Raw genomic sequence first — 27,827 nt, forward strand, 5'->3', positions numbered from 1 at the left:
CTCCCGTGAGATTTAAGGCAAAAATTATCCTGTCTTCCTTACTCAGCAGGACAGTTAAACCCCATTTTTCCTTACTGCAGTACAGACTTAAAGCTCTTACAAAGCTTCATACGTACAGAGACCACAACATTCACCGCTCCTTTGAACAAAAGTCTCACTTTGATTTTTCAGTATTTCTGGTGGAGGACAAAGCTTGTTTTGCAAACCTTGGTCTGAACTGCTTCATGTATACAATCCCTAGTTCCCAACATTTTTGTACATGATGACTTGGCCTATTTCTTATCTATGGGTAAGACATACTGTCTCCACAAGCTGGCAGAGCATACATCTAGAGTCTGACACCTACTTGACAGAAAAAAAAGATACACTACAAAAGAGGCAGACCTAAAACATGTAAAGCGGAGTCCCTTGAAGACACTACTACTTTACTATAACACATGTACGAATGCTTGTTCCTTGGGACTAAGTTTTGAGTAAATATGTTTTCCCTAAGACATCTGCTTGTAAAGTCATGAGGAAGTCTGACCTGTATTTGGATTAAAAGTGTTGTATGAAAAAATATGCTTAATGTTAGAGAATGTGTGTATGAAAATAATCTAATTTAATTTTCACTTTTCTAGTTTCTGGATTTTCGTCTAGAGACTTAAATGCTAATATGGTTCTTATGACCATATTGCCCTTTGATGAATTTTATTTTTTGAATGCCCATTAAAAGATAATAATGAAAAGATTTTTTTTTTTTTTAAAGGAAAAAAGTGTTAGGTGAAGGGCAGATAGAAGGACCAAAAAAAAAATTTTTTTTTTAAAGCAAGGAGACAAGGTAGTGAAATTATACCAAAGGAAACAAAGCTAGTTAAATTTTATTTTCCAAAACTCCAGCCTAAATAAGTTTGTTAAATAAACATCCAGAAAACAGTCAGTGCTCACTCTGTTAGCAGATGCACAAGTTATTTAACCAAACAACAGTGAAATATTAACAGAATTATTTACATGCATATTTACAACGTGTTCTTTACAGTAGCTAACTTTTGGGGAGTATTTCCATTTGTTTTGGTAAGGGGTTCTACTCAGTCTGACCAGTAACAGATAACAGGAAACAGTACAACTGAGTTTGGCAAGAACAACAATGGAGTATCCTAGGAAAACTAACATGATTATATGGTGTCAAAAAAGAGCAGTTGGCTTCAGGATGTTAACATTTATGAAATATATGAATTTACTCCAACTACAAAATTAAATCAAACTACATAAAATTAGAAGAATGGAGAAAGTTACAAGGGTTGCTGGAAGGTTAGAGATGTTAGATACGTTAATTAAAAAAAAAAATATTGCGCACTGCACATACTCTTGAGAAGCATGGGTTATAACTATCATCATATAGTCTTGAAGAAAACAACAAGGGACAGTTTTTGCTTGTAGTAGTTGAAAATAAGCTTATCTGAACCAAAGATCTTGAAAGCACCCAACTTCCAAAATACTGCTTGCTTTTTCACGTATCAATGTATAACATGTTTATTCCACAAAAAAAATTCCGGATCTCACCCATATGGGTTTTGGAAGAGGAAGAAAAAGGAAATAAACAAAACAAAAAACGCCACACAAAACAAAACCTTCACAAACCACTTCTCATGATTGTGATCTAACTACCAAAAAAAAAAAAAAAAAAATCTGTATTTGAATCATACTTGCCTTAGCAAAGAAGAAAAAAAAAAATTAAATACCAGATACTGTGTGTATCATAAAAAGGATGAGTAAATCCAAATATATACTAAAACAAACAAGCAAGCAATTAAATTTAGATCAAGTTATTCTCCCCCTTTCTCCCTGAAGGGAATTTTTATGGGACAGTTCCCCATTAAATTTTAATTTCAGTTATGATAATTTTTAAATCATTTTTATTGCAGCCAAAACATTGTTCATATACCTGTACATAAAATAAACTATGATATATACACAACATTTTAAGTTACAGGGCATAAGTTTACAATTTTTGGCAGATTCTGTTAAACAAAATGGAAATTATAACTTTAGTACTCGGAGAAACTCAAGTTCCTTCTTTTGGTACAAATGTTTTGTGTCCCCCTGTATTCTAACCATACCTAAACTGGCGTAATAAACTAACATTAATGTGTAACATCTCACTGTTTTCTCTTATGTTCTGATTCTAGACAAAATTTTTCATATGCTTCTTCAATTTCTGGATCCATCTCATCATCAATGTCATCAAAATACCTAAAACAAACAAACAAAAGAATCACCAAAGATGTTAAGTTTACATATGGATTTTCCAACACATTTATGTAGATGTCAAGAAAAAAAAAACAGAGCTTTATGAGTAGCAGTTAACTATGATGTTTTTTTTAAAGGGGATGACAAGGAGAAAAATCACGGGTACTAGGAAAACAAATAAACACAAACCTCAAAGCAGCACAGATATGTACAAATAGCTGCAGTGTTTGTCACCATTTTAGATCATCTTATGCTGTCCACATTTTAAAAGACAGAAAGAGTTCCCGATATGATAGAAAATGCAATAATGCAATCCAAGCTTCCCAGTATTTAATAATGCCTCTGTACTGATCTATTTGCAAAAAACATAATTAGCATCCGCTTAGCATAATTTTTGGTGGGTCAACATCCTAGTTCACATACTGCATCAACTGTCTTGGTTGCACACTAGTCAAAGAATATTTATATAGAAAACCTGCATTTCTATTTGTTGATACATGAAAGAAGGCAACCTTAATTCACCTCCCTATTGCATCTGCATTATATTACCTGCTATTATATGGTAACCAGTCCTTTGGAAAAGATCTGTCTTATTTAGGTCACAGAAAAGACTGAATCCATTAATGACAGTAAGTATCGCACAGCGTGAAGACTACCAGAGAGTTTCAAAATAAAGCTGGGAAGTTATGGGCCTCACTTCAGCTTGCTTTCTCCCCACAGTTATTGGGAAGTAACTAGAGTGTTCCTTGTCTTCTCTAGGTCCAGCTGGAGTGTTCATCACCATGAACTAGGACAATGCAGTTGTAGCTTGAACATGATGGTGTATATAATTCTAAACAGCCGTAAAAAAAACAGTCAGAAGCTATTGATTCTCAAAAAGTGTGCATTAATTTCGGGTGCTCAGTTTATTATCTTCTGTGCCTTAATGCCAAACAAGCACGTGTCATCTGCACAGAGGCCATAAACGGTATGTTTCGCACAGTAAGCGCCACAGAAACACAGAAGTATTTTTTCTTCAGCATTGTGCATTGAAGAAGCAGTCTATGTATTTATTTGTTCCTTCTTTCTTGTAGAAATGTAGACTTGAGAAGGGACTCCACAGAACCCTTCTCCCTGATGTCAGCCATGAGAAATAGCTGACAGGGGATCAGCATACATTTGTCTAAGCTTTTCTTAAGCCTTCAACAAAGGTTCCACAGTCACCTTGCATGAAGGTTGACTCACAGTCTTCCACGTGGCTCTTTGGATTTGCTGTGTTTTTTAACTGCTGTCTGTCTCCATTTTGCATTTAATTTGTTCTTCTATGCACATAGGTTCACGTGGGTCTTTTCCCCCCCCTCAGTATGAGCTTGCTGATTTCTGATGACATCTCTAATTTGTCTTCCAAAGTTCTTGCCACTCCCCTCAGCTAGGCGCCATCTAAAAGTTTCCTAATTTACTAACAAAAATATTGATCCAGGCCAGCACTCTTATCACACAAACACAACCCTAGAAATGTTCTTAGGTATCACATTATGATCTGAAAGTCCTCCTTCAGCCGGGTGAGCACAAAGCTCAGAGCAATTTATTTTAGACCATATTTCTTTTACTGGTTTCCTATTAAATTCTTACAAATTGGTGTCAGAAAGTCAGACTACATTCCTACCTATGGCTTCCCCCTTTGCCATTACGTTGCTTTTCTCGTTCTACAGGAATACTGAATAGCCATTTAATTGAGGGAATGCTACTTATCCTGAAGAGAGAAACTTAACAACCTCCTCCCTTTGAAAGACACTGAAAATTTTGTAATCATCTCCAGCTGGGATGTGTATGCACATCAGTCAAATAAATTCAGGTTGCCTCACTACCAACACTTGAAGTTCTGCTGCTTCATTTTGCTTGCAATTTTTTTTTTTTAGATGTAGAAGAGAGTACGTTTGTACATGTGCATAAATATCTGAAATTTAATTACCGTACTCAGTTGGATAAATATAAAATTTGTTTCAAAATTGTGTGATTACAATCCAACTTGCACCCAAACAAATACATATCTTCCATTGTAGAGCTAAATAATATTATTTAGCTTCATTTTTGTCAAGACTGGATTCCTAAGCCTGCAGTAAAAATAACTAGTATTAAAAAAACCTATCACTCAAAAAGAAACATACGGATCTCCAGGTCCTGATAAATCTGTTCCATTTTCTTCATAATCTGGAAACAAATCCTCTCTTTCAAGCAGCTCTTGGTATTTTTCTTGGTAATCTGGCAAAGCGAAAATGAGATTGAGTAATATGTAAGACTAGTCATCTAAATTAACATACATCTATACAGTTTGAAAATAGCCTATTTAATGAAACCATAAAGGGCATGAAACATATGATAGAAAAGACTCCTGCTACAGTGTTTTCTCAGGACATCAAATCGACCTCTAAGAATGATACCTATCTACCCAGAGAACTGTAAAGGCAGTCACAGATGCCTTTACCTCAAGCGATGTCATGCCACGTTGTGCTCAGATTACAGAAAACAAAAAACAAGGAAGAAGGAAACCTTTTTGCTACTAACAATGGACAACCAAAAGAAGACTTGAAGATTTCTGGCTTCCTGGAGAGACCAAGTGCTGAGGACCATGGCATAAATTCTTCTGAACTATATGAACTCAAATATATATTCTCCATTTCAAACCTTTACCTTCTTTTCATGAAGAATAAGGCATGTGTTACACAAAGCCAGGAATTCAGACATAATTTTGTCTTCTAAGTTGTACCAGTTTCAGATGTTTGAAGAACAACTTTTTATGTACTTCAACAGGACATAAACTTAATTACAACTTTTTAAAGAAGAATAAGAAGACAGGTATACTAAGCTTGTGACGTACCTGGATCTGCTGCAGTGAAAGGAACACCATCAGAAGTGTAAAATGTGGGCTCATTCTAAGAATAAATTTATACAGAAAATTATATGCATTCAGAGAGACAGCTGTTTGTAATTTTCAGCAGTTTGGTTGTCTATGAATCAAATTAAATTCACATAAAATGAAGGAACTGAAGTGTTTGTACATTCTTACCATAAAATAGTTTGGGTCATTTTCAGGGGTAGCTTCTGTATATGGAGAAGTTCCATGAACTCTACCCCAGTTACTTGATCGCAGTTCTACTAGTTTCAGCAGTGTATGTTTCACATCTCTGAAATAAAGAGAAGGACTACAAAAGTTGGAATGTTTTGTGCTAAGCCAGAAATTGGGCCTCTCTTATCTTGCATATGCTAGGTAGTTAAATTCCTCCCCCACAGAGAGCTCTGAAAAGGATAAAATTTGTTCCAGTTTGCAGATAATTTTGAGATATTTTTTTCTGCTGCAAGTCTAGATGCTTTATGTGTCAGATATGAGATACTCACCCTCTCTACTTCCTCTGTGGTAAAGTAAGGAGCCCATATGAAACAGAAATTGCTATAGTTTTTATCAAGATACCAAACCTGCAGTGTAAGTTGAAGAACAAATCCTTCTCTGATAAAAGGATAGTACTGGGAAAAACAGGGGGATTATCTTCAAATTTTATTAATAATCTAATTTATGCTCCTAATTTTAGCCCTCTGAAATTTCACACTGAAATTCTGCAGTCAACAGTGAGAAGTAATATCTACAATACATTAGATACCACCACCCATTTCATCCCTAAAATAAGAGAAATTGCTTTCTTCTTTTAAGCAAGTCCATGGAGGAGAGTCTTATTAAGGAATAAATAAATAAATAAATTCTTCAGTTGTTTTCTCTATTAAAATAAGTTTGTGCTCCTGTCATCTCTGAAGCCTTGGCTTGCGCTATCAATTTTCTCTGGTTCCTGAAGGAAAAGTTGCCTCGTCCTCCCTGGGGGTAGCTCAATTACAACCCATGGATGCTATGAGCTACCTGCTGGCCTCCCTCCATATGGCAAGAGATCAGGTCACAGTATCTGAACCCTCTATAGGTTTTTACGAAGTTTGCAAGAGGCTGAGGAGGAAGTAGAGCAGAATCAGATAGCCTCATGCACACAGTTGATTGCAAACTGAGAAGCAAAATACATCAGCCAACCACTCACTTTTTTCCAGACTGCAGTTAAGACCCTGCCAAAAAGGTATGCTCTTCAGAAAAAAAAAAAAAAAAGAAAAACAAACCCACAAAGCATATTCCATTTTGCCTTTACATTTATAGTGATTTGTACATATTTAACACTGTTACATATTTAATAGTTTGTATATATTTTATACTGTTAAATTCAGATTTAAAAGTATAAACTATGAGGTATCGCCATTATTGTCTCTTTGTATATATACTTGCTCTTAGAGCCCAGAGCACTTATGGAAGATTTCAAGACCTAAAAAGTTTTAAAAAAAGAATAATTACAGTGGAACATACATCTCTATTAAAAGATAATATACAAAAATAAAAAAAAACAACCCCCCTGAATTGAAAAATAGCTTTTTTTTTTTAACATGGGAAGTGACCCAAATATCACCTTGCTTTTCACAAATAAAAGTTTTTAAGATAATGTTTTGGACGTGTTCACTATTCTTGAAGATTTTTAAGGTGTTACGTTTAATATAAAAACAAACCACTGCACATAAATTTATCTTCTCACCTGCTACAGTTTGCATCCAACACAACATTTTCAATTCTCTGAATCACTTCCTCCATATCATTCTTTCCTTTTTGTTTCCAGGCGTCTTCTAAAACTGAGCCTGTCAACTAAGGACAAGGGATTAGTGTATATATATATATATATATTTTTTTTTTTTTTAAGAAAATTACAAAACTTTAATAAACTGTCAGCAGAAGAGATTCTGTAACAATTCGTAATGTTTAGATGCATTGTGTGACTACCTGAGGGCTGAAACTCCCAACTGCATACATCTTTTTGCTAACTAGATTAACAGACCTTGTAAATAGTTTATTTTAGACTAGAGACAGTATGGTAGCTCTATATCCAATGTTTATGTTATGTGGAAGTTCACAGCCACTTCTCTCCTTTCAGTCTTGAAATATGATTTTGAAACAACTCTTCAGTGACATTTGTCAGATCTTAGTTGATTTAAGTATATGCTATAAAAAAGGAGACCTTATTTTTACAGGGGATACCACCAGCTTACCTGAGAATAACCAATAGTTTAATAAACTTGAGAAACACTTCAGTCAACTTAACTAGCATCAGACATGCCACAGAATTTCACCCGGCCAAGAATTATCTAACCAAGCCAGCCTGAATTTTAATACATAAAATCTGTGAGGCTGAAGCTGCTGCTGAGAGAGCTTTAGCAGCAGTCTAGAACTGCTGTGGATGAAAGCCTTTTATGTTAAGAATAGGTACTTCATTGCCCAATAACTGCACAGTAGGAGTTAAATCAGAAAAAACTAATTTGCCAGTATGATCAAAGTTAATAGCAATTCCTGATCTGCTCAGCGTAAATATTACATGATCCAAAATGCTTGGAATGGCACCTGATGACACAAAGGAATAAAATGCAAAGATAAAACCAAGCATCTTCATCAGCACTTGTTTGGTATTCCCAGTTTTCTACTACCTTGATCCTAGATAATTAGATAATAGCACCAAGAAGGTTTAATTAAAAATAAACATATTGCAAAGCAAACAGGTGAAAAATCTGTTATCTATTACTGTATTAAATGGAAAAGACAACAGGAGACATTTATTGCTTCAGTAGTGAAACCAAGGTTTCATGAGGTAGCGCAATCTAGCTACACATATACTCCAACATTTGTAGATCCTGTAAGACATCAGAAAACACTTGCATTAAAAAAAAAAAAATCTCTGTTCTGTAACACTTTTTAGATTTAACAACATGTCATAAAATAATTCAGACCGCTGTCTTTTATTTTAGAATGGATGCTGTGAAGACAAATAAATATTCCAAGAATATCCACAGAAATAGTGAGACCTCCATCTTCTTCGGAGAACGATTATAGAAAACAGCAGCACTGGAAAGCTTCCTGATGTGTGTACTGCCTTTTTGAAAGGTCCTTCACTGTGCCCTGCCTCAGAGAAGCACTGCCAACATAAGGATTGACCACAGGAGTGAATGTGCTCATTGAACACAACCTCACACTTGCTATGAAGCAACCTGCTTAAACATCCAAACTTCAAATGAACAGTTTAAATTGGAAGACGTAAAATCTTCATTCCCTATTCATCATATCTAAAGAAGCTCCCAGAATTGGAATTCAAGATAGAAAAGTCTGAAAAATAGTGGAGTGGGAGGAAGGAGGAAGAATGAGGAAAAACAAACCAAACCACCACAAAAAAACCAGAAACAAAACTCAAGAAAAATACTGTTTAGCTTTTAACCTTCATTCTTAAAATAAACTGTGCTTTCCCAACTGAGCATAACCATGGCTAGTGAAGATAAAAAGTTTCTCCCTGCATAGAGACTAACAATTTTTTTAAGAAAAAGTAAAACTTACGAGCAAAGAAGTTTGTTTTCATCATGAAAGAGAAATATATATATTTCTACAGTAGTAATGATGCAGACAATACAGTATGAAATAACTGATACCAAGAACCTTTTGCTGCAAAAAAGTAGTAGACCCTAACTGCTGAGTGTCCTGCAGAAGAACCCCGCAATTCATTCAAGTTAGTTACAGTTTTCTCCCACACCAGAAGCAGCAAAAGGAGACCTGAAGGGACTGCTTACTCCTTTGCACCTTGGCTTCAGTTCTGCTGCTCCTGTATGTACACAAATGGTCTCGCATTTTACTTTTAGAGCAGTACATTACTTTTTTTGTTGACTCACTTTCATAACGGTGCTAAGGAAAAAAAACCCGAAGTACAGCTTGCTCTGCTAATGATGTAATGGATACAATGCTATAAACACTTCCTTATTTGCAGTTTCCCCCACTGCTCCCAAAGGTAAGAAGGTTAAAAACTTGATTTTTTTTTTCTTTTTCTTTTAAAACTACTGTCTCACCTTCAGCAGTTTCACTGCACATATCAAATTACTGTCCACAGGGTTAGAGAAGAGCGCGTTTAGTAATTCCCGAAGGCCTTCTTGAAGAATTTCTGCTCGTGTTACCTGTCCCTTTGTTCCTTTAATCTGCAAAAGAGATATGAAAAAAACATTTAAAAGACTTAAGTTTTAGAAACTAATTTAATCACATTTTCTCTCTTGAATGCTGTATGATTTGGTTTGTGATCAACACAGTTGAGCTCTTTAGTTGGAAGAACATACCAAATCCTGTAACTATTTTACAACACAGACTTTGAGTAATATCTTTACTATTGGACATATACATAACAATGCATATCTAGCATTTTGTTTCTTTGCTAATAAATTGCTAAGAAAAGCTACCAAATGCCTTGCAAATGGTCCACAAAATCCCAAATTCCCAGAACCCCATGCTACATTATGTATTCTCTACAGCTGTAGTGGCTTACTTCTAGAAGGTACTCTTTATGTATTAAAAAAATTATAGAAAATGGTTTAAAAATAAAATGGTATACTCCACAGAACTGGACAAGTCCCCCTCCCCCAAACTCTCTGCAAATCTTCCTCTTTAATTCTAGCAAGTGAAAAGGCCCATTTATGAAAAGAAATAGGAGAGTCAGATAATTATTTTCTTTCCTCATGCCAGAACAATTTTTATAGTGTCTGCTTAAGTCAAACCATTGAAATAATGCAGTCAAAAATATACTTTTAAGTACACTACAGCTGTTAGTAAACTTACTGAACTCACAGGTATAAGAGTCAAAGAAATTTTACGTGTACATCACTTTTCTGTACATATCACAGATACAAAAAACCAATCTAAATACAAGATTTCATGCTTCATGCATAAGCCAAGGACTCAATCTTCAGGAGAAATATCTTTAAAGGTCTGCCATTTTAATTGCTTGTTTTGAGGATTTCCACATCTTCCTCAATGGTTTGATAATAGCTCCTGTTAGTGGCTGAATACTGAATTACATGGGTTATTGATCCTGATGTGCTTCTGCTAGGTTGTAACATTTCCTGTGTTGGTTAAGTGTAGCCACCTGGTATTTTCTTCTGACTGGAAAAACTGCCAAAAGCTTCATTCCAAAGGTGGTTTATGGTTGGTTCTTTTTATGAATTGTAACGCTTCTTTTTTTAATCTTTATACACTTCTCTTCTAATGATCTCGTCCTTTTTTGTTTATCTGTTTCTTGGACACAGATTATAATGAAACTGTTGTAAAGTCCTTTTACTTTATTCCCCTCTCCCTTTAGAAAAACACCTCAAATTATATTCCGTTTCATTGTTTACCTAAACACAACAAAAAATTAATGAAGAACCACCTGACATGCAACTTTTTTCTTACCTCTAGGTTAAGGTAAAGTTCAGCTAAGAACAGCACAAAGGCATGAAATTGTTTTCGAGTAGTCTCATCTCCTTTGGTAGCTTCATCTCTGTTTTCATACTCTGTTCGACACCTGTAAACATTAAAACAAAATCGTATCATCTGTAGACGTCCCAACATACATAACATGCTACTTATTTAACAGAATGCTAAGACTTTATGAACTGCATTAAAACTGTTAAGTGCTGAATGCTGGGAAGTATAATTTGTGAAGGAAATGAGAGGACTTCACAAAGACACTGTGGATTTGTGTCCTTTTAGATGAATACATGATTGTGTTTTCAAGCACTGAGATATCCGAGACAGCAAAATGAAACAGAGCAAATTACAATATGTAAAAATTAAAAGACAGTTAAACCATTTAGGTGTATTTAGAATATGAGTCCAGGAAGTTTAACACAGGCAGCCAAATGTCCACAGAAATAAAGGAGATATACTCTGAAAGACATTTTCCCCCTTTCAGGGTGCTGCCCACATTGTCTTAGATGCCTTTACACTCATTCGATAAATTCTTTCTCTCACCATTTTAAGTGACAGAGATGCATAATTCATGACACCAAGCTGCATGGTGCGGCCGACACGCTAGAGGGAAGGGATGACATCCAGAGAGACCCTGACAGGCTGGAGAGGTGGGCCCGTGCAAACTCCATGAAGTTCAAAAAGGCCAAGTGCAAGGTCCTGCACATGGGTTGGGGAAATCCCGAACATGGATACAGGCTGGGCGATGAGTGGATTGAGAGCAGCCCTGTGGATAAGCACCTGGGGGTATTGGTGGGTGAAAAGCTGGACATGAGCCGGCAATGAGCAGTCGCAGCCCAGAAAGCCAACCGTACCCTGGGCTGCATCAAAGGAAGCGTGGCCAGCAGGTCGAGGGAGGTGATTCGGCCCCTCTACTCCTCTCGTGAGACCCCATCTGGAGTACTGCATTCAGCTCTGGGGCCCACACCATCAAAAGGACATGGACCTGTTGGAGCAAGTCCAGAGGAGGGCCATGAAGATGATCAGGGGGCTGGAGCACCTCTCCTATGAAGACAGGCTGAGAGAGCTGGGGTTGTTCAGCTTGGAGAAAAGAAGGCTCCAGGGAGATCTTATAGCAGCCTTCCATTACTTAAAGGGGGCCTACAGGAAAGCCGGGGAGTGACCCTTTATCAGGGAGTGTAGTGACAGGATGAGGGGTAGCGGTTTTAAACTGAAAGAGGGTAGATTTAGATTAGCTATTAGGAAGAAATTCTTTACTGTGAGGGTGGTGAGACACCACAACAGGTTGCCCAGACAAGTTGTGGATACCCTGTCTGTGGAAGTGTTCAAGGCCAGGTTGGATGGGGCTTGCAGGGGGGCTGGAACCAGATGATCTTTAATGTCCCTTCCAACCCAAACCATTCTATGACTCTATGATTCTGTAATTTAGATGTGAATACAAATACAGAGGATTAAGATAACATGGCAGTGAGGTACTACTTCTAGTATTCAACAACTGTGCCAAAACTGTACAAGTTTACGTAGCAGCTCAAAAACAGAATTAAAAAATATTTGAGATAAAAGGAAAGCCAGACAACTTCTAATGTATTCTCAATGGTTACGTAATGGGATTAAGAAACACCAGAGAAACTGAAAAATCTAAGGAGCTGAAATACAAAATTTAAGGTAGAAACTTGGGCTGAGAAACAGAAGAGGAGCTCTCTGTGGTCATATTGTTAGGTTGTTTATCCCCACCCCCTAACCCCAATTCCATCCATATTAGCAATAAAAACATAAGCACCTTTAAATTCATGGCTTCAGGGTGCTAAAATGAATGTCATCTACTGGGTTGGCTTTAAAAACCAGGAATAATCCAGATAATCCAACATTAACAAGGATTTCCTTCATGTTCAAGTAAGAAACATAGTTAAAAACCCCAGAAGATAAAAGTGATAATTTTGAAGGCAAAAAGGCTCATCTGCTTTGGGACAAGGGAAAAAAATATTATCAGCTTCTCCATAAGGTACCACTCCTGATAAAAGATGATCAGAATGCACTGCTGTTAAAGTTTATCATGCTTTTGCTCCTAAACATAGGTGAACTAAGTGAAACTTTTAAAATAAGAAGCAAACCTGAAGCTTAGAAAGCCAGAAGTCCTTAAAGAAAAAAAGGCTAATTGCTGAAGAATTTCGCAGTATTAAAGTGTACTACTCCTTCAAATGTCATGCAGTAAGATTTGAAAGGAAATATATCCATTTTAAAAATGTTGCATTTTTGTCAACTACAAAGTTTAATCATTATTAAACCATAGGCCCCCAGAACTCTGTAGTAACTGAAAACTGAAGAAATTTATCCTTCTGGATTTTATGCATCTACTTCACAGATATAAAGTCAGTTACCCGATCAATGAATAAACCTTACACAGCAACTCCAACCAGAAAAGTAATTAAAGAAAAAAACACAATGAAGTAAGTCCTGGCAAGAGTCAAAGGACAAGGGCAGTACATATGTGTGCATTTATTATACTTCTAAAGTTGACTAGCTTTCAAATTTACCCTGTAATTCGGGATCAGTCTGAGATACTCAGTTCAAAAGAGCCTACAGAACTCCTAATGGAATCCTATCATCATAATTAAAAATATTAAAATATTTAAAAATACATGTATTTGAGATCCAGTATGTACCTGTGCTTTAATAATCCTCAATCTAAACTTCTATTTTAAATATATACCTCTCTGTACATGACGTTAAGAGTTACACACAAAATAGGAAGACATGTAACATGAGAAAGTAACAGGCTTAAAATGACATGCTGATACTGACCTTTGAAGTAACAACTGTCGGAAGTTCCCACTTTGTGGACTAATGGTTAGATGGTGAGATAGATAGTTGCACAACCGTGCTCCCATATAGGAAAAATTTGGGACAGATGTGGCCTTCCAAAATAAAAGTGGAAAAATAAGTTTGATTCATATAACTCATGATTAAGCTATCAGGAAATTTCTTTAAAAGCTTTTTTGAAAACTGTGTTTAACAACAGGTGATTAGACAACTGAAGAGCATAAGATTAATAATTACTATTTGTCATGTTAATTTTTGTATCTCATCAACACTTTGTTACATGCATTTCAGCACTTGAAAGTTCATTGTACCGTGATTTTGTGGCTTTAAGAAAACAACCACCATTATGCCATGTGTCCTCAACTCTACTTCTCCCTTGTGACCTACAACAAAAGAGCATCTGAAAGTCACTGACAAACTGTTTATACAAAAAAATCAACAGTGAACATTAAGACACTTTTTCAAGGACAGGCATTCTCTCAAGGAGAAATGAGTACACTAAAACAAAATAAAAAAGAAGTCAACTTCATTCAGTCTAAGAGCTATTTATCCCAGAATCTATTTTTGGCAATAGTGAATGCCCAGGGAAAGAGTACAAGAACATGGCAAGTAAAGATAAATATTGTCTCCTGTACATACTCCAGCAATCTGCAGAATAGCAAACTTCTGATTCCGAGGTTAAAACTGTATCATTACAGTTAATAGCTCTTGATGGGTCCTTTTTTCTAAAAGAAGCCCTGTTACGGTTGAGCATTTACACTTTTGTCATCTAAAAACAGGTGGTAGCAATGAAATGCCACAACGTAAATTATATACTGTCTGAAAAATATTTTGCTTTAAATCTGATACTTCAAAATGTCAAGAGGTGGAAAAAAAAGTAATTTGGAGTTCAATAGCGTCTACATTCAACCTCTCATAGAACTTAACGCAGAATGTCCCCTTACTTTGGTAATTTATTACTGTTCACTTGTTTTGAGCTCTCTTCTAACAACACTTGAATCTGAGATTATTTCTCAGATACAGCTTCAGTGAAAAGAGGTTCTGGTGTAAATAACTCTGTCAGCTCTGCCAAAAAAACCAGGGATACTAAGAATTCAATAAACTTCTCCTATGGCTTTATCATCTTTGAACATTCCTTTTACATCTTCATCACCTATTAGTGGTGTAGATGTGCTTGCATGCTTCTGCTTCTAACATGTTTGAAAAAAGCATCTTGCCATTAGCACGCCAATGCATTATAGCTAATTATCTTCTACAGCCAGAGAAAAATATGCACTCAGTATAACTGTACTACGTGCATAAAGTCACTGGAAAATACTGAAGTGTCTTTGGAAGACAGAACAAGTTTAAGTAATTAAGACAATCAAATAGAATTTCGTTTCCAGTAAGAGGCATGTGAAATAGCTAACGAGCTTTCTGATGCTTTAGTTCAATCAGTTGCTTAGACTGGAAGAGGTGCCCCCTTTTTTATAAGGCAAAATACATCACTTCAATTACACTTCTCTTTCCTCACCAAACAAACAAACAAACAAAACAACACAAACACACACACAAATTCTTCAAACCTCATCTGTATTTTTTAAGCATTATCTTCCTAATTAGTTGGTCTGTATTTGTGGTTGCATCAAATACTGAAACAATTAAAAATTTTAGGTATTATGACCTGGCATAGCACACAGAGACAAAAAAAACCACCTTACATCTTCTTAATAACCAATCATTACAGTGCAATATCATTTTCCCTGATTATTGTTGCTGGTAATCCCAGTTTATCTCCGACTCAAAAAAGTCACAACCTAAGCATGAAGGCTAATCTACCAGTACATATCTTGAGAAATTTTAGTTGCTGTAACAGGAACAATCCACTGTATTAACTATAGAACAGTCAAGATTCTTAAGACATGAAGTCAGTGTTCAACTTTTGGAAAACACGAGAACTGGCACTTCACTCTGTCCAGAGACATAAATGGATTAAGAACAGGGGAAGTATTTAATTAATCCTTATAGCCAGGCGAAGATACCTGACACACAGATAAAGGGAAGACTGTACAGGACTTGGGTTTCCTTCATTTTAGTCTTTTTGCTTCACAAAGCTAGCATCTGTAAATCTGCTCAATTGAATTAAATGAACATCAGTGAAGCAGATGCTTATAAATACACTTCAGCAGTTTCAATTGTTTTGTGATAAGCCAGAAAACACAAATACTTGAGACTCTGCTCAAGACAGAAGAATAATAAACATAGTTGACTTACACTCAAACACTATCCTATCCTGACATACAACAAAACTAAAATCAGATGCTTTTGGATACTAGCACAGCTTTTTTGCACTGTTTTATTTCTCACATAATTTCAGACTGATAACACTCAGTGCTTCTCAGCTGAGAAAGGCACAGCCAACCCTAACACTGGACTTGTTTTTAAACAGGGGAAGAGAGGAAGAGGCAACATTAAAGACTTAAATTAAATGAGAGTCAATGTATTTAATATATGTGAAGTTAGAAATGGGATAAATTCCTCTTTTTTTCTTCCAATAAATTTATATGGAATGTGTTTTTTAACTATCCTTCATGTGTTCAAATAAAGGATGGGAACATGTGCTGCCAAACACAGCGCAGGTAATCTTAACATCTAACTAAACTGTTCTGAATTAAATGCGCATCAATTCTGTATGATAATAAGAAACTTGAGACTCTACAGTTCTGTACAATGACCAACCAGTCATGCAGCTTCTACATACCCCAGATTAAAATATTCTGCAAGTATCTGCACTTTAAAGGTGAATAAGAGTTTGCATTCTTCCAGGTCGAATTTGAAAGCAACCAACCCAGGAAAGTGAGAGACACCCAATGTAATAAACAGCAAGCACAAGTGTGACTTCATTCTCTGCACCAAGCCCAAAAGACAGTAACAGCAGCTCATTTGCTAAGCAACACAGATTAAGCTGTTCTTTCAATGGCTCCCCCAATTAGTACAGAGTTCAGCTCAAGGTCTCTGTCCTCATTTCCATGGCCATCAAGACCATTAGACAAGCTTTCCTTTCCTCCAATTATGCTGTTATGAAGTAGGTATATTCCAAATGAAGAAGAAAGTCTGTCAATAAAGGAGCATTTCCCAAAGAGTGATGTGTACAGTAGATACACATTTAATTTTTAACACCAAGAAATTAAAATTATTTAAGTATTATGAAGAAATTGTTTTGCTGGACAGAATAAAGATGTACAACTCTGGCATTGCTTAAGAGATTCTTCAACCTCTACTACATAAACACAGCAATTCAAATATAACTCCCTTTAATTAAAGTGCTGTAATTTCAACTCTAGTAAGGAACCCGTGAGATCCAAATACACAACAAAGGAAACAGAGTAACTTGGGGAAATTTATCAGCCATCCAGGCATCCCACACTTGAGCTACCATTTCAATTTACTGGGGAAAATCTTCCCCTATATGTTTCAGTCTAAAAAGAAAAATTCAAACTATTAAAATACTAAGTAGATACAATTAGATGACAAATAATACTGGTACGCATATCTTGGATATGAGGTAACAGAGGCGTAATATCCATGTTATAAGACAGAATACACAGGCTACCTGCTGATAGATGAGTTCAACAAGTTCTTGTAAAGCTTCATCTGCAGTGACCCAGCCATTCAGTGTTTCGGCAAACTGCTCTATTTCAGTTTCAAAACAACCTGGTTGCTCGGTGAGGTGATTTAGGAAGTCTTGTACATATTCTGCCAAAGTCAGATAGCCATAATATCGGTCTTCAAAGGAAGAATCCTATAGCAGTGAAAGAAGATATGAAATATTTAAAAGGAACCTAAAATAATGTTGTTACTTATTGTCTCCAGAAGTAACCATATAGCCTTTAGTCTTGAGTCTCTGCATAGTGATCTTTATTACACAGTTCAGTTCAACATTTTTAGAGACCATAGACCTCAATGCATCAGAAAGCTCCAGTAGTCCTATCATCTTAAGAACTAGGCAACGTGTTTTTATAGATATTATGGTCTCCCAGCAAAACACGTCAAAAGACAGATTAAAAAGAAGTCACACAGTTTTCCAAGTTGGGTACAAGATTAACTAAGAAACTAATAAGAAAGTGTATCTGTTAAGAATAAAACTACCGAACTGGGGCTCAACACCCATTCCTGATGCACACGCAAACTGTGCTGCAGATATATGAACTGTAGAAGGAAAAATAATTGAAAATTTGAAACAAAGCATTTTGGTCATACATAGAGTGTATAGTTCTCAAAAATATACATAAGGGTGAGAAATTACACAAATACAATAAATACACTGTAGTGGTCCCAGGTAGAAAGTATAGCCAGGAAAACTAATCCTTTAAAGTCAGCAAATTTGCAAGTCTTGGCAATGGATGAAAGATTACAAGGTATGAAATTAAACTATTTAAATGGTATTGCATTAATTTGCAGCTACTGAGGTTGAAAACCAGACAGTAAACACACCTGCTCCCTAACAAAAGGATGAGCTAGCACAACACCACTTTGTTGATGTTTATGCCCCCGCTGATGGAACAGAAGGCTGCTAATTTTGTCTATTTATAAATGAATGTATGTTACAGTATCTAAGGTCAATACTGTTCTGGATAATTATAATGCTGCTATATGAGGGGAATAGCAAAGGACGCAGCATACTTTGTGACATCACTAGTAATAACACACTACACAAAAGACACTGAAAAGCATCTCTCATAGATTTCAGAAGTGCCTGAAGAGGGACTGCTAAAGAAATGACTTACAATTAGCGATTCAAGACATAAGAGTAACATAGAATATCGGAATTCTCAACTGATCTACTATTTAACAAGATAAAGGTTCAAAATATATCTACTGTAATGAAAAATTGAGCTAAAAATTATAAAAAACTTTTTACTTAGTGGACATAAATACATTGATGAGGTTTAGAATTATAGTCTCCCTCTCCCTACCACCCCTCCCTTAATGAGGGGATGTCGTTTACTTTCTGTCTTCAAAATGCCTCTGTCTCTCCTCTACTGTGAAGCAATATGGATCTGTGAAAAATTTTTATCTGGATATGAACTGTGGAGAAAGACAGATACACACGGCTGAAAATCAAGTATTGACATTAATTTCATGACCTCTGCTGGTTTCCCCACACATTCTTCAGATTTTCCAAAATTCTTCAAAGACCCATATTGTAAGGGTATATGTCTTAAGCTAATGGGGGGACACATCAAAATAATAAAAGAAAAACTAGGAAGATTTTCTATGATGTTTAATTAAGTAGAATATTTGCTTAGTGAATAATACTAAAGACAAAGTTACTTCATGTTGCCCATCAGAAACAGGAAAAAAATATGGGTTTATGGAAATGGTGGCAAATTGTTACTACTCTTAAGGATAAAGCCTCCAACAACCTGATCCAAGTTGGTTTTGCTTTGAGTTGGGGATTGGAGCAGAGGAACTTCAGAGGTCCTTTCCAACCTGAAATATCCATGATTCTAATTGTTTGGAGCTTATAAAGCCAAAGAATAAAGGCTAACAGGCCTATGTGTAACTTACTAAATATTCTATTTCACTAAAGGAAATCAACTTTTACTAGGCAATTGCAAATAGCCCAGTAAAAGTTCTCTACAATTAACTTAAATTATTTTGTTCCACAGAACTATGACATTATCATGCAACTGCAGCTTTTAATCACATACAGCTGAACTAGCATCTCTCCAAACAACCTATTTGAAAACTCTCCAGCCAGGTTGCAGGGAATGCAATTGCTGTAGCTAGTAAAAGAAGCGGCTCCTTCTGACAGCCATCAGGTTGTTATGAGATCCTCATTCAGCAGAGAGGAAGGTATCTTCCTCTCATACTCACCTGATAAGAATTCAGTCTTGGAGAAGAATGTCCTTGTTTTGCAATGGGCCCCAATACCATTTGGTATACCGGTGTCCCTGTATTCATACTCCTTTTCCCATTTTGTAATTAAGAGGCTAAACTCTGCACCACACTCATATACCTGTACTAAATATGCAACTCCAAGTTTAGGAGGAGGTTGCAAGTCTAGGTTTTAGTAGCTATGCCAGGGAACAGAACACATGGGCGAGAAAAATGCATAATTCAAACATTTTAATAAAGTTTTACATTGCTAAATTAATAGCACTTGATACTCTAGATACTAATTAAATTTAGCCCCATAACTTTTAGACATAAACCACTTGCATTACTCATTGGCAGACTTTAAGATTTAACAGAGAAGACAACACCATGTACTGTACCAACTAAAGGAAAACAGCAAATCCCTCTTCATTATTTTTGAACAGCAGTTGGCTAAGAGGAGGCTATAAGTTTACACATTCATTACAAATTTAAGATTCAAAGCCATGAAAGTCAACTAGAATTTTTCCATTAATTTCAATGATTTCTCAGTCAAGCCAACACTGTCTAAGCCTTCTCCTTTATGTTTGATAGCTATAGGATGGGATCCTGGATTATTCACAACAAGAGAGTCACCTATTTAAAGATTATAGATTTGCCTCTCTTCTACTAAGAGTCAGTTCATGAGTTTAAAGACGTAACAATGAAAAGGCTAAGTAGGTACTCCTCTGATTTGCATAAATATAAAACCCAGAAAGTCTACAGAAAAGATCCATGAGCCAAATCTGCTCTTGGGCTCTGTTTTCTGTGCATGTGCTAATTACCACTTTCCTATGCCTGAAAAGTATTCACAACATTCCCACTTAGGAACTTAGTCACCAATAGTTTATCATTGATTTGATTTCTCTTCAGACTTCTTAGGAACAAGCTTTTTTTCCCCTTCAGGTTATATGCACTCAACAAGTTTACAATAAAGTTATTGCAAACTTCAGTACAAAGACTGTTGCATATACAAAATCACGTATCCATGCTGTATGAGGTTAAGTGGCACCCTTGTGCTTGGCTAAACATATAGAACTAACACTGAGGCAGCTTAGTCTCCGTTTGGACATTAACTGAAGTTTAAAAACAAAACGGGGGGAGGATTCCACCTAAGATAATACAAATCTAATTCCTAAAACTATGAAGTGAGAAAGAATATCATTATGCCCTTCTGATGAAGTGACAGCCATATTATTATCACACACCCATGCCAGAGAAGAAGTCTGACATTTCCTACTGGCAATCCAAACCCAAATGTAGTCACCAGTTCTACTGCAGACATCCACAGCTTCCAAAGGGATGGACAGCTGTATGCAAACACAGAATTCCACAGAGGTGTTTTTTCCCCAAGTCCTGGTAAAGTTTTTCTGAAAATTCTAGTATGCCTTGTATGCTGTACTCCTTAAACTATCTTCACAGATAACTGATAGTTTTGAGTATCAGAACTAATTGGAAATTAACTAACCTAATAATCAAACGTTATATGGACACATATAGTAATTACAGTAATGTACAATCAAACAAGAAATCAACATTTTATTTCTAAAGCAATAAATGCTTAATAGCAAAACCAGTGTATTTTATAAGAGAAATGAGAGTTTTCAGATCTAAAAATTTCAGGAAACATTATAAGTGAAAGCTAAAAAGCATTAATTTTAAGTCAGAAAAACAGAAGTGTCTCAAAACCTTGTTTTGATTCAAATTTTAAAACTCATGGTCAAAATCTGTGTAATAGTAAATTGTGCTAAATTTCTTATTTTATTGCAAGTGAGCCCAGTTTATGAAATTGATTCAGTCATTAAAAGTAAAAAAACCCCGAACTTTGTAACAGTGAAGGGTGAAAGTCTGAAACACCACTATTCTATGCCTAGCATATTCTGATTAGATCAAGGTCCCTGCAAGATACTTCCAAGTAAATGTTCTAGATTTTGCTAGCATTTTAAGAGGTGTTTTTATTAATAGATGAGTCACATACATAGCATATTCCTACAACATAGCAACCAGGAACTCCCACATGCTTGTGTGTTTTTGCAAAACAGCTGAAAAGCAACATTGCCGGCCTCAAAACTTTGTAATTGTAAGTATGCACTATGTATGCCATTCCAAATGGCGTTTGTTTTGGTCTTGAAACTGAAATCTTTTCTTATAGAAAAGATGTAACATGTACTTAGGCAAACTAGTTATTTTTCCCCTATATTATCCATTCACTGAAGCATGTTCCTGCTGGCATTTTGGTAACAGTTGTATATTGACTATGGGCTTGTATTATCCAGGACAGTAATTCTATTCAGTAAGCGGGCAAAGCTGGTAACGCCAATTTTACTGGTGAGGAAAAGACTCCAAAACACCAAACCACCATATTTAGCATTCAAATCAAGTATTTTTCTGTAAGTTATTAAAAAAATCTATTTGTTTCAGTATAACTGTTTTTTATCACTTTATTGTATTTATAAAGTAATAGTTCCCACCTGTTTATATATAGTACCAGAGTTTGGCTGCTTGCATAACAAAAGGATATTCCAAGAATTCACATAGATCTTCCCTGGAGTAGAATTACTGAGCAGTAACATGGAAGATAATGGAGTAGAAAAGAAGTACCACCAACTTTTATTACATAATGCATCTACAACAGGTGATCTGGGATCACCCTTAGTCTGGCTGCAAATATATTTCTTATTAGGTATTTGGGTAGGTAACTCCTAGGAATGAGCCTAACTGTACTTTTTTGCCCTTTGGTGATACAACAGCACTGAAGGAATTAAGAGACACATGATGGTACATTGAGTTAAGCAGTCATGGACAATCATACCCATGGTGCAGTAAAATTTAGGAAAGGTAAAGCCTGTACTCAGAAAAGCTGAAGTTCAAGCTTTCTCCCACACTTGCTTCAAAAACCTGTGAAATCTGCATAAAAGTGCAGCTAAGTCTTTAATTAAAATTCAGTGTAGATGTAACTACAAGAGAGGCAGTCGCCAGAAAGACAGCTTACTCTTATGTTGGGTGTAATCAATGCTTGGTGTAATCAACAAGGAATGTGGTTATCTGCAGCAAGCTTGAGCAAAATATCCCACGCTAAAGGCTCTCATGTACATCACAATATTCACCCATTATCACTTAGTATTCTAACTGTGACTCTGGAGGTTATCATCAGAATTTTTGGAATCTCTTCAGCAAATGCAGCATTGAAGTTACCTGATATACAAGATCTCAAGAAAACATTGTTAATTTGAATAGAAGTAAATTGGCATATACTAAGAAGAGAAGATAAACACTCACTGTGAAGTTCTGATTGAAGTTCTGGTGGTATCCTGATGGATAAAACTCAGGTGCTTTAACAGACAACTTTGACGTTACCACAGGAGCCACAGCCACCCGAGGTTCAGCCATTTCTGGTCCAGAATCAGGAGCTGAAACTTTATGTTGTGATCCGGATGGAATTCCTGTCTGTTGCAGGTGTTCTGAAAAGTTTTTGTTAACAGCTTTTCTTAGAAATCGCTGAACTAGTATGTATTCACACAGAGTACACCCAGAACACATTGTTTTTTGGACTTTAAATATACTTTTACTATAAATGTACTTTCAAGTTTACTTCAAATATATTGTTTTTATTGTTTTTCTTAAATATGGATAAAGTTTTCACTTTAGAAAACTCTAGATGTCTTTCGACATGACAGAAAGTAAACACGATGTTCATGTGAAGGTGATAAAAAAAGGGGGAGAAGAAGGAAAAAAAGAAAAGAGGTGTCTCCTCTCCCATGAAAATTCTAAAAGAGCTAAACTAAGAAACTAGTAAATCTGCTTGTGGCATGCTTGCTCACCTTGTGGGTTTTTCATAGATTTCAAAGCAAGACTGTGAAGGTCAATAAATGGAAGACATCCCTAATTTTTAACAACACTAGTTTTAACATAACCCTCAAAGACACTTAGCTATGATTGCTCTTGCACGTTTGCTGAAAAATCCAACAAAACAGTGTTTTTAAAACCGTATTTTCCACGTTTTCCAAATATATCTTTATAGATTAGCTCCTCAGTTTACTGAAAACAGAACCTGATACCTACCTGAGAAAGCTAACCAACAAACCATGCTTTGTATTACTGTTGGGTTGGGTTTATTTTTTGGCAAACCTTTAGGCTGGAGTTCTTCAACAAGGGGAAGGCTGAGACCATCTGTGGTCAGATTAACAGGTGGATAAAACGCACACACAGATGTGAAGGCACAGAAAGGGAGGGACAGACAGAGAGGTGTTGCGAGCAGCTGCAACACAACATCACACCTTTACCTGGGCACAGGCCCATAACCCAGAAACACGACCACTCTTCTGAGGAGAGGTGCAGGCACCCCTACGCGGGTCATCTCCGTGCAGTGCCAAGAGGAGCCACGCAGGCGCCCGGGGTGCGCAGGGCGCTGGCCCTCAGGCCGCGGTGACCTCTCTGCCCCTAGGCGCGGGGGTGAGAACAAGGACGCGTCCCCGCGGCCAGGCCGGAGGAAGGCGGGGGGGAAGCCCCACGGCTCCCGTCCCAGTGGGACGTCAAAGGGGGGGTGGGGGTGGGGAGTCGGAGCGACTTTGGATAAGCGGGAGCAGAGCGGTGCGAGCAAAGGAGCGGAGCGCGGCAGGCTTCGGGGGGCTGCTCCCCGGCACCTTCCGCGGCGGGGAGGGGGCCGCTGCGCGGCGGCCCATACCTGCGATTCCGGTGCCCAGCGGCGCCGTCTTCGGAGGCCGCAATGGTTCCTGCTGCAGGAAGAGGCCGCCCGTTTGGTGCTGCTGCTCCTCGGCCGAGCCCGAGCTGTGCGAACCACTGCCCCCGAGGCGGGCCCCGCCGCCGCTCTCCGACGCGCCCGCGCCGCCAAGGGGAGCAGCGCCTCCTCGGCCCCGGCCCCGGCCCCGGCCGGCACCCGGAGCTCGGTCAAAACTCCCCGACATGCTCAGGCTGGGGCGGCTCAAGCGCTCATGGGAGGGAGCCGGCGGCCGGCGCGGGGGTAGGCTGGGGCCGGGGGGCGGGCGCAGCGCGGCGACCCGGTCCCGCCTCGCCGCGGCCCGAGCGCCAGCCCTTCACTTTCAGTTTCGCCCCCCCCAGGCGCCGCCGCGATGGTCGCGGCCGGCAGCGCCCCCTCCCGGCTTGGCCACGCCCGTCGCCATAGCAACCGCGGCGCCGGACCGCCGCCGCCGCCGGCGGGAAGGGGAGGGGCGCGGCGCGGGCCGGGTCCGGCTGTGGGCCGGGTCCGGAGGCCCTTGCCCGGGTGTCGGGCCACCCCGCCGGCCTCGGGTACTCAGAGCTGAGAGGTCGGCACCCCCCGGCGCGGGATCGGCTGCAGCAACCGACCCGCGCGGGGCCGGTTTGTGCCGCCGGCCGGTGCTGGGGCGGCGGGGTGGAGCCGCCTCGCGCCTTCCTCCACAACCGCGACGGCCTGGGAACGGCCTGTTCAGAAAGACGGTGTTCTCTGTCACCGCGGCCCTGCAGCAACGAACAGCCCACGCGGTGACCGCAACAGGACCGAGACTGCCGCTACGCTTGGTAAGAGACCTGTAGCTACAGGTGCGCGACGCTACACCATGCGTAGCTGGCTGTTTCCACAAGAGAGGGGTTTGTGTGGAAAAGCTGCAGGCTAAATTCTAAAGTTAAGCCAACAAAGTTAAGCCTCCAACGTGGCAATATTACCGTGCTGTTAGAGCTATTTAATATAAACGTGTTTGTTCAGAATAATGTATTTTCATGCATAATTTATGCGTGACATGGTAACAAATGCTCTTCTGATTTAATTTTTTAAAACCTTCCACCAAGGAAGGAACTGACTGAAGGAGACCATCTGTGTAATGCGTTTTGCTAATATTCTCGCGTTAACTGTGAACAATTCAATTCGCATGTCCATTCACAGTTTAATCCTCCGGTTTCAGTCCAGAGCCTTGCTCTACTTGCTTTGCAAACTCTGGACCACAACCTGCCTTCAAGACGAGGAAGGTAACTGAGACCCGGGGCGCCCAGCGTACACCTCGGGGGATCCTGCTGGAGACGTGTGTGTTTTGGCTGCCTGCAGAGCCTGGCTTGTGCTGCCCTCGCCACCTGTGCCTTCCACAGCCAACGTCAAAGGCTTGTGGGGTGTTGGGTCAAACTCTGTTCATGGCTCATGGGGGGATGAAAAATACGCAAGTATGTATGAAACATTATAAAAAATCAGAATAGCACTGTCTTGTATTTTTAAAAAAAATCCAATTGTATTGTAAAATGGTGTCTTCAGAAGTTACGTTCCTATTCGGATTATTGTTACATTTTACCATTTTTAATTATTAATGGGGGGGAGGTAGGTATAAAATATTTGTTAATTCCCCAAGGCATGAGTTGGACTGATTTCTGGTGCGAGACAAAGTTGGCCAGACGGTAAAGGTGACACACTTAAAATTAATTAGGCTCATGGGAAAACTGTTCCTAGGCAGCCCTGAGGGCTGGTAAACTAACAAATCTATATTCTGCAACTGAAATGAGAGCAAATGTAGGAGATTTTGATGAGTCTTCAAAAAACTCGGAGGACTTCCCTTGTGCAAACAATTGTCAAACCTAGATTTAATCAGTATTACCAATCCTTTAAAGATCACAAATTATCTACTAAAGTAACCATATTAAAAATATTCAGTGTTCTTGTGTTATTTCAGCTCCAGTTTTAAAGCCTGTATTGTGACCTCTGGTCACATCTGTAGACTTTACCTTACCAGGAGGAGAATGAAAAGCTTACATTAATGCAAAAAAGGAAGTTGAGATTCTCAGTCACTGGTCTCAGGATCTGGAGGCTTTAAGAAAATCATTGTTATATACTGGCATCATTTTTTAATATGCCAGTCTTTCAAGAAAGCAAATCTCATTCTTTAAGGTATACACCTATGAGGAATTAAATGCCTCAGGTTATCATTATTGAACCAGACAACTTTTCACCTTTGGTCATAAATGTGAATTCTTTTCCCTTAGCAGACATTCTATATTATCTTAATTTAATGACTGTTTGGCACCTACTTACCGTTCAGAGTGGAATGTGATTCCAGATCCATCTTTTTGTTACAGATGCACTACGAGAGCAGTTGTGTTTGGCTGTGAACCCAATTCCTCCTCTCCAGCGTAAACGCTTAAAACAAAAATAAAAAGAAGACTCAGGCAGTCAAATCCAAAATTACAATCTCCAAATACTACCTACAATAGTCAACCCCTTTAGACAACGCCTAGAATTCTGTGTAGAATGTTCTGGCCTGAGTAGCTAAGTCCTGTCAAGTACTTCAATCCTCTGAGACCAAACAGCAGAAAACCTGAGATAGCCAAGCTAGCAAGACATATCCTAAGCATTCAATGACTGGATTGAAACTTTCACCAAATGTTGTTATGACCAATGAGAAATATCCTCTGGGGAGTTACCTGCTTTGTCCTATGCGTGTTACCTAATAGTCTAAAACTTAATTCAGAAGCAATATTGCACACACCTGCAGCGCCTGGTGCTGAGAAACCAAACTGCAACTTTGTCACTATTCAGCACACAAGCACTCGTACATGTTTGTTTGTTGTTTTTTTTTTTTTATGCTCACAACATATTTCTAGTTAGAAAAATGGAGAGGGCTGGTTTTAGCTTTTAGAAGTGAACAGATTACTAATAACTGGAATTACGCTGATCCCCATCATACCGATGAGGCATGTTGTTGCGCTAGTCAATGGTTACTGAGCCCAAAACATAAAGCACGTATATTAGCACGTTAAGTGGTAACTCTAAACAGAATCTTCCCACAAATTTATCTAAAATCACGGTAGTCTCCTGAACATCTAGTAGTAGAGTATCCTATTAATTACTCTCAAAGACTCATGTTTTCGGTGCTTAACTTCACTTCTAGCCATTATCTATCAGTTGTGAGACTGGAAGCTGTGTGGCACCTCTGGCAATCCATATTTTGCACGAACAGTTACACAGATGTAAATAAATTAAAAAAAAAAAGCCTAGCTTATACCGAGAAACTCCAGATCGCGTGAAATAAGGCAACATATACAGGCAATGGGCAACCTGGCAGCTGTCCTCTGTCAGCTCTCTCTTTAATGGCACGTTCTCTTTATGGAGTCATGTAGTATATTTATACAGTTGCCAGAGTTCCTCTTTTTCTGCTGCCCTACCGCTCCAAGTCCAACACATACACCACATCGCTGCTTTATTACACATCTCAAGAAAAAACGACGATAATAAAGAAAGTACCAGCTATATGCCGCGGCGCTTGTCCACGTGAAGCAACCACGCTTCGGGAAGTCTCTTCGCCGTCGGCTGCCTCGACCTTCGCCTCCTCGCCCCGGTCCCCGCCGGCTCGCCGCGGCTGAGGGACGAAGGCGCCCGCGGCCGCTCTTGCCCGCCTGCTGCCAGCGCCCCGCGCCTGACGGCTCCCCCAACGGCTCCGGCGAGTCCAGCCCTGGCGGCGGTACCTCAGCTTCCCCCGGGGAACCCCTCGCCGGCGCGGCGGTGCGGAGCAGAGCGCAGGACGGGCGGGTACCGGCGGGTACCGCCGCCCCTGACGGACCCGCCCGGCCGCCTCTCAGCCGC

The 27,827-nt window shown here is 38.6% G+C and overlaps 1 protein-coding gene across 2 annotated transcripts; it reads right to left on the reverse strand.

Moving 5' to 3' along the window:
- Positions 1–840: 840 nt before the first annotated feature.
- PAIP1 (poly(A) binding protein interacting protein 1) lies at positions 841–27,630 on the reverse strand. Of its 2 annotated transcripts, none has more exons than XM_087759653.1 (12): positions 27,489–27,630; positions 26,280–26,384; positions 22,550–22,731; positions 16,965–17,153; positions 13,355–13,467; positions 10,535–10,646; positions 9,166–9,291; positions 6,825–6,931; positions 5,276–5,393; positions 5,087–5,141; positions 4,377–4,470; positions 841–2,232 (listed from the first exon to the last, which is right to left on the reverse strand). In XM_087759653.1, the coding sequence occupies exons 2-12, from the start codon at positions 26,308–26,310 to the stop codon at positions 2,139–2,141; spliced, it is 1,221 nt and encodes a 406-aa protein (XP_087615779.1). In that variant the 5' UTR covers positions 26,311–26,384; positions 27,489–27,630; the 3' UTR covers positions 841–2,138. The 2 variants fall into 2 exon arrangements, with proteins under 2 accessions (XP_087615779.1, XP_087615778.1); XM_087759652.1 differs by lacking the exon at positions 27,489–27,630 and adding an exon at positions 23,955–24,691.
- Between the last annotated feature and the right edge of the window lie 197 nt (positions 27,631–27,827).

This window comes from Nipponia nippon, unplaced genomic scaffold (assembly GCF_047370975.1).
Source record: "Nipponia nippon isolate SJK-2023a ecotype South Korea unplaced genomic scaffold, ASM4737097v1 scaffold_20, whole genome shotgun sequence".
Lineage (NCBI taxonomy): Eukaryota > Metazoa > Chordata > Aves > Pelecaniformes > Threskiornithidae > Nipponia > Nipponia nippon.

Bases quoted from the DNA above. Each gene is read 5' to 3' on its own strand.
- PAIP1 (XM_087759652.1), bottom strand. From the start codon at position 24,195: ATGTCGGGGAGTTTTGACCGAGCTCCGGGTGCCGGCCGGGGCCGGGGC. The intron at 9,292-10,534 runs GTAAGAAAAAAG...TCTCTTTTGCAG, and splicing joins AACTTTACCTTAACCTAGAG to ATTAAAGGAACAAAGGGACA. The intron at 4,471-5,086 runs GTACGTCACAAG...TCGCTTTGCCAG, and splicing joins TTTCACTGCAGCAGATCCAG to ATTACCAAGAAAAATACCAA.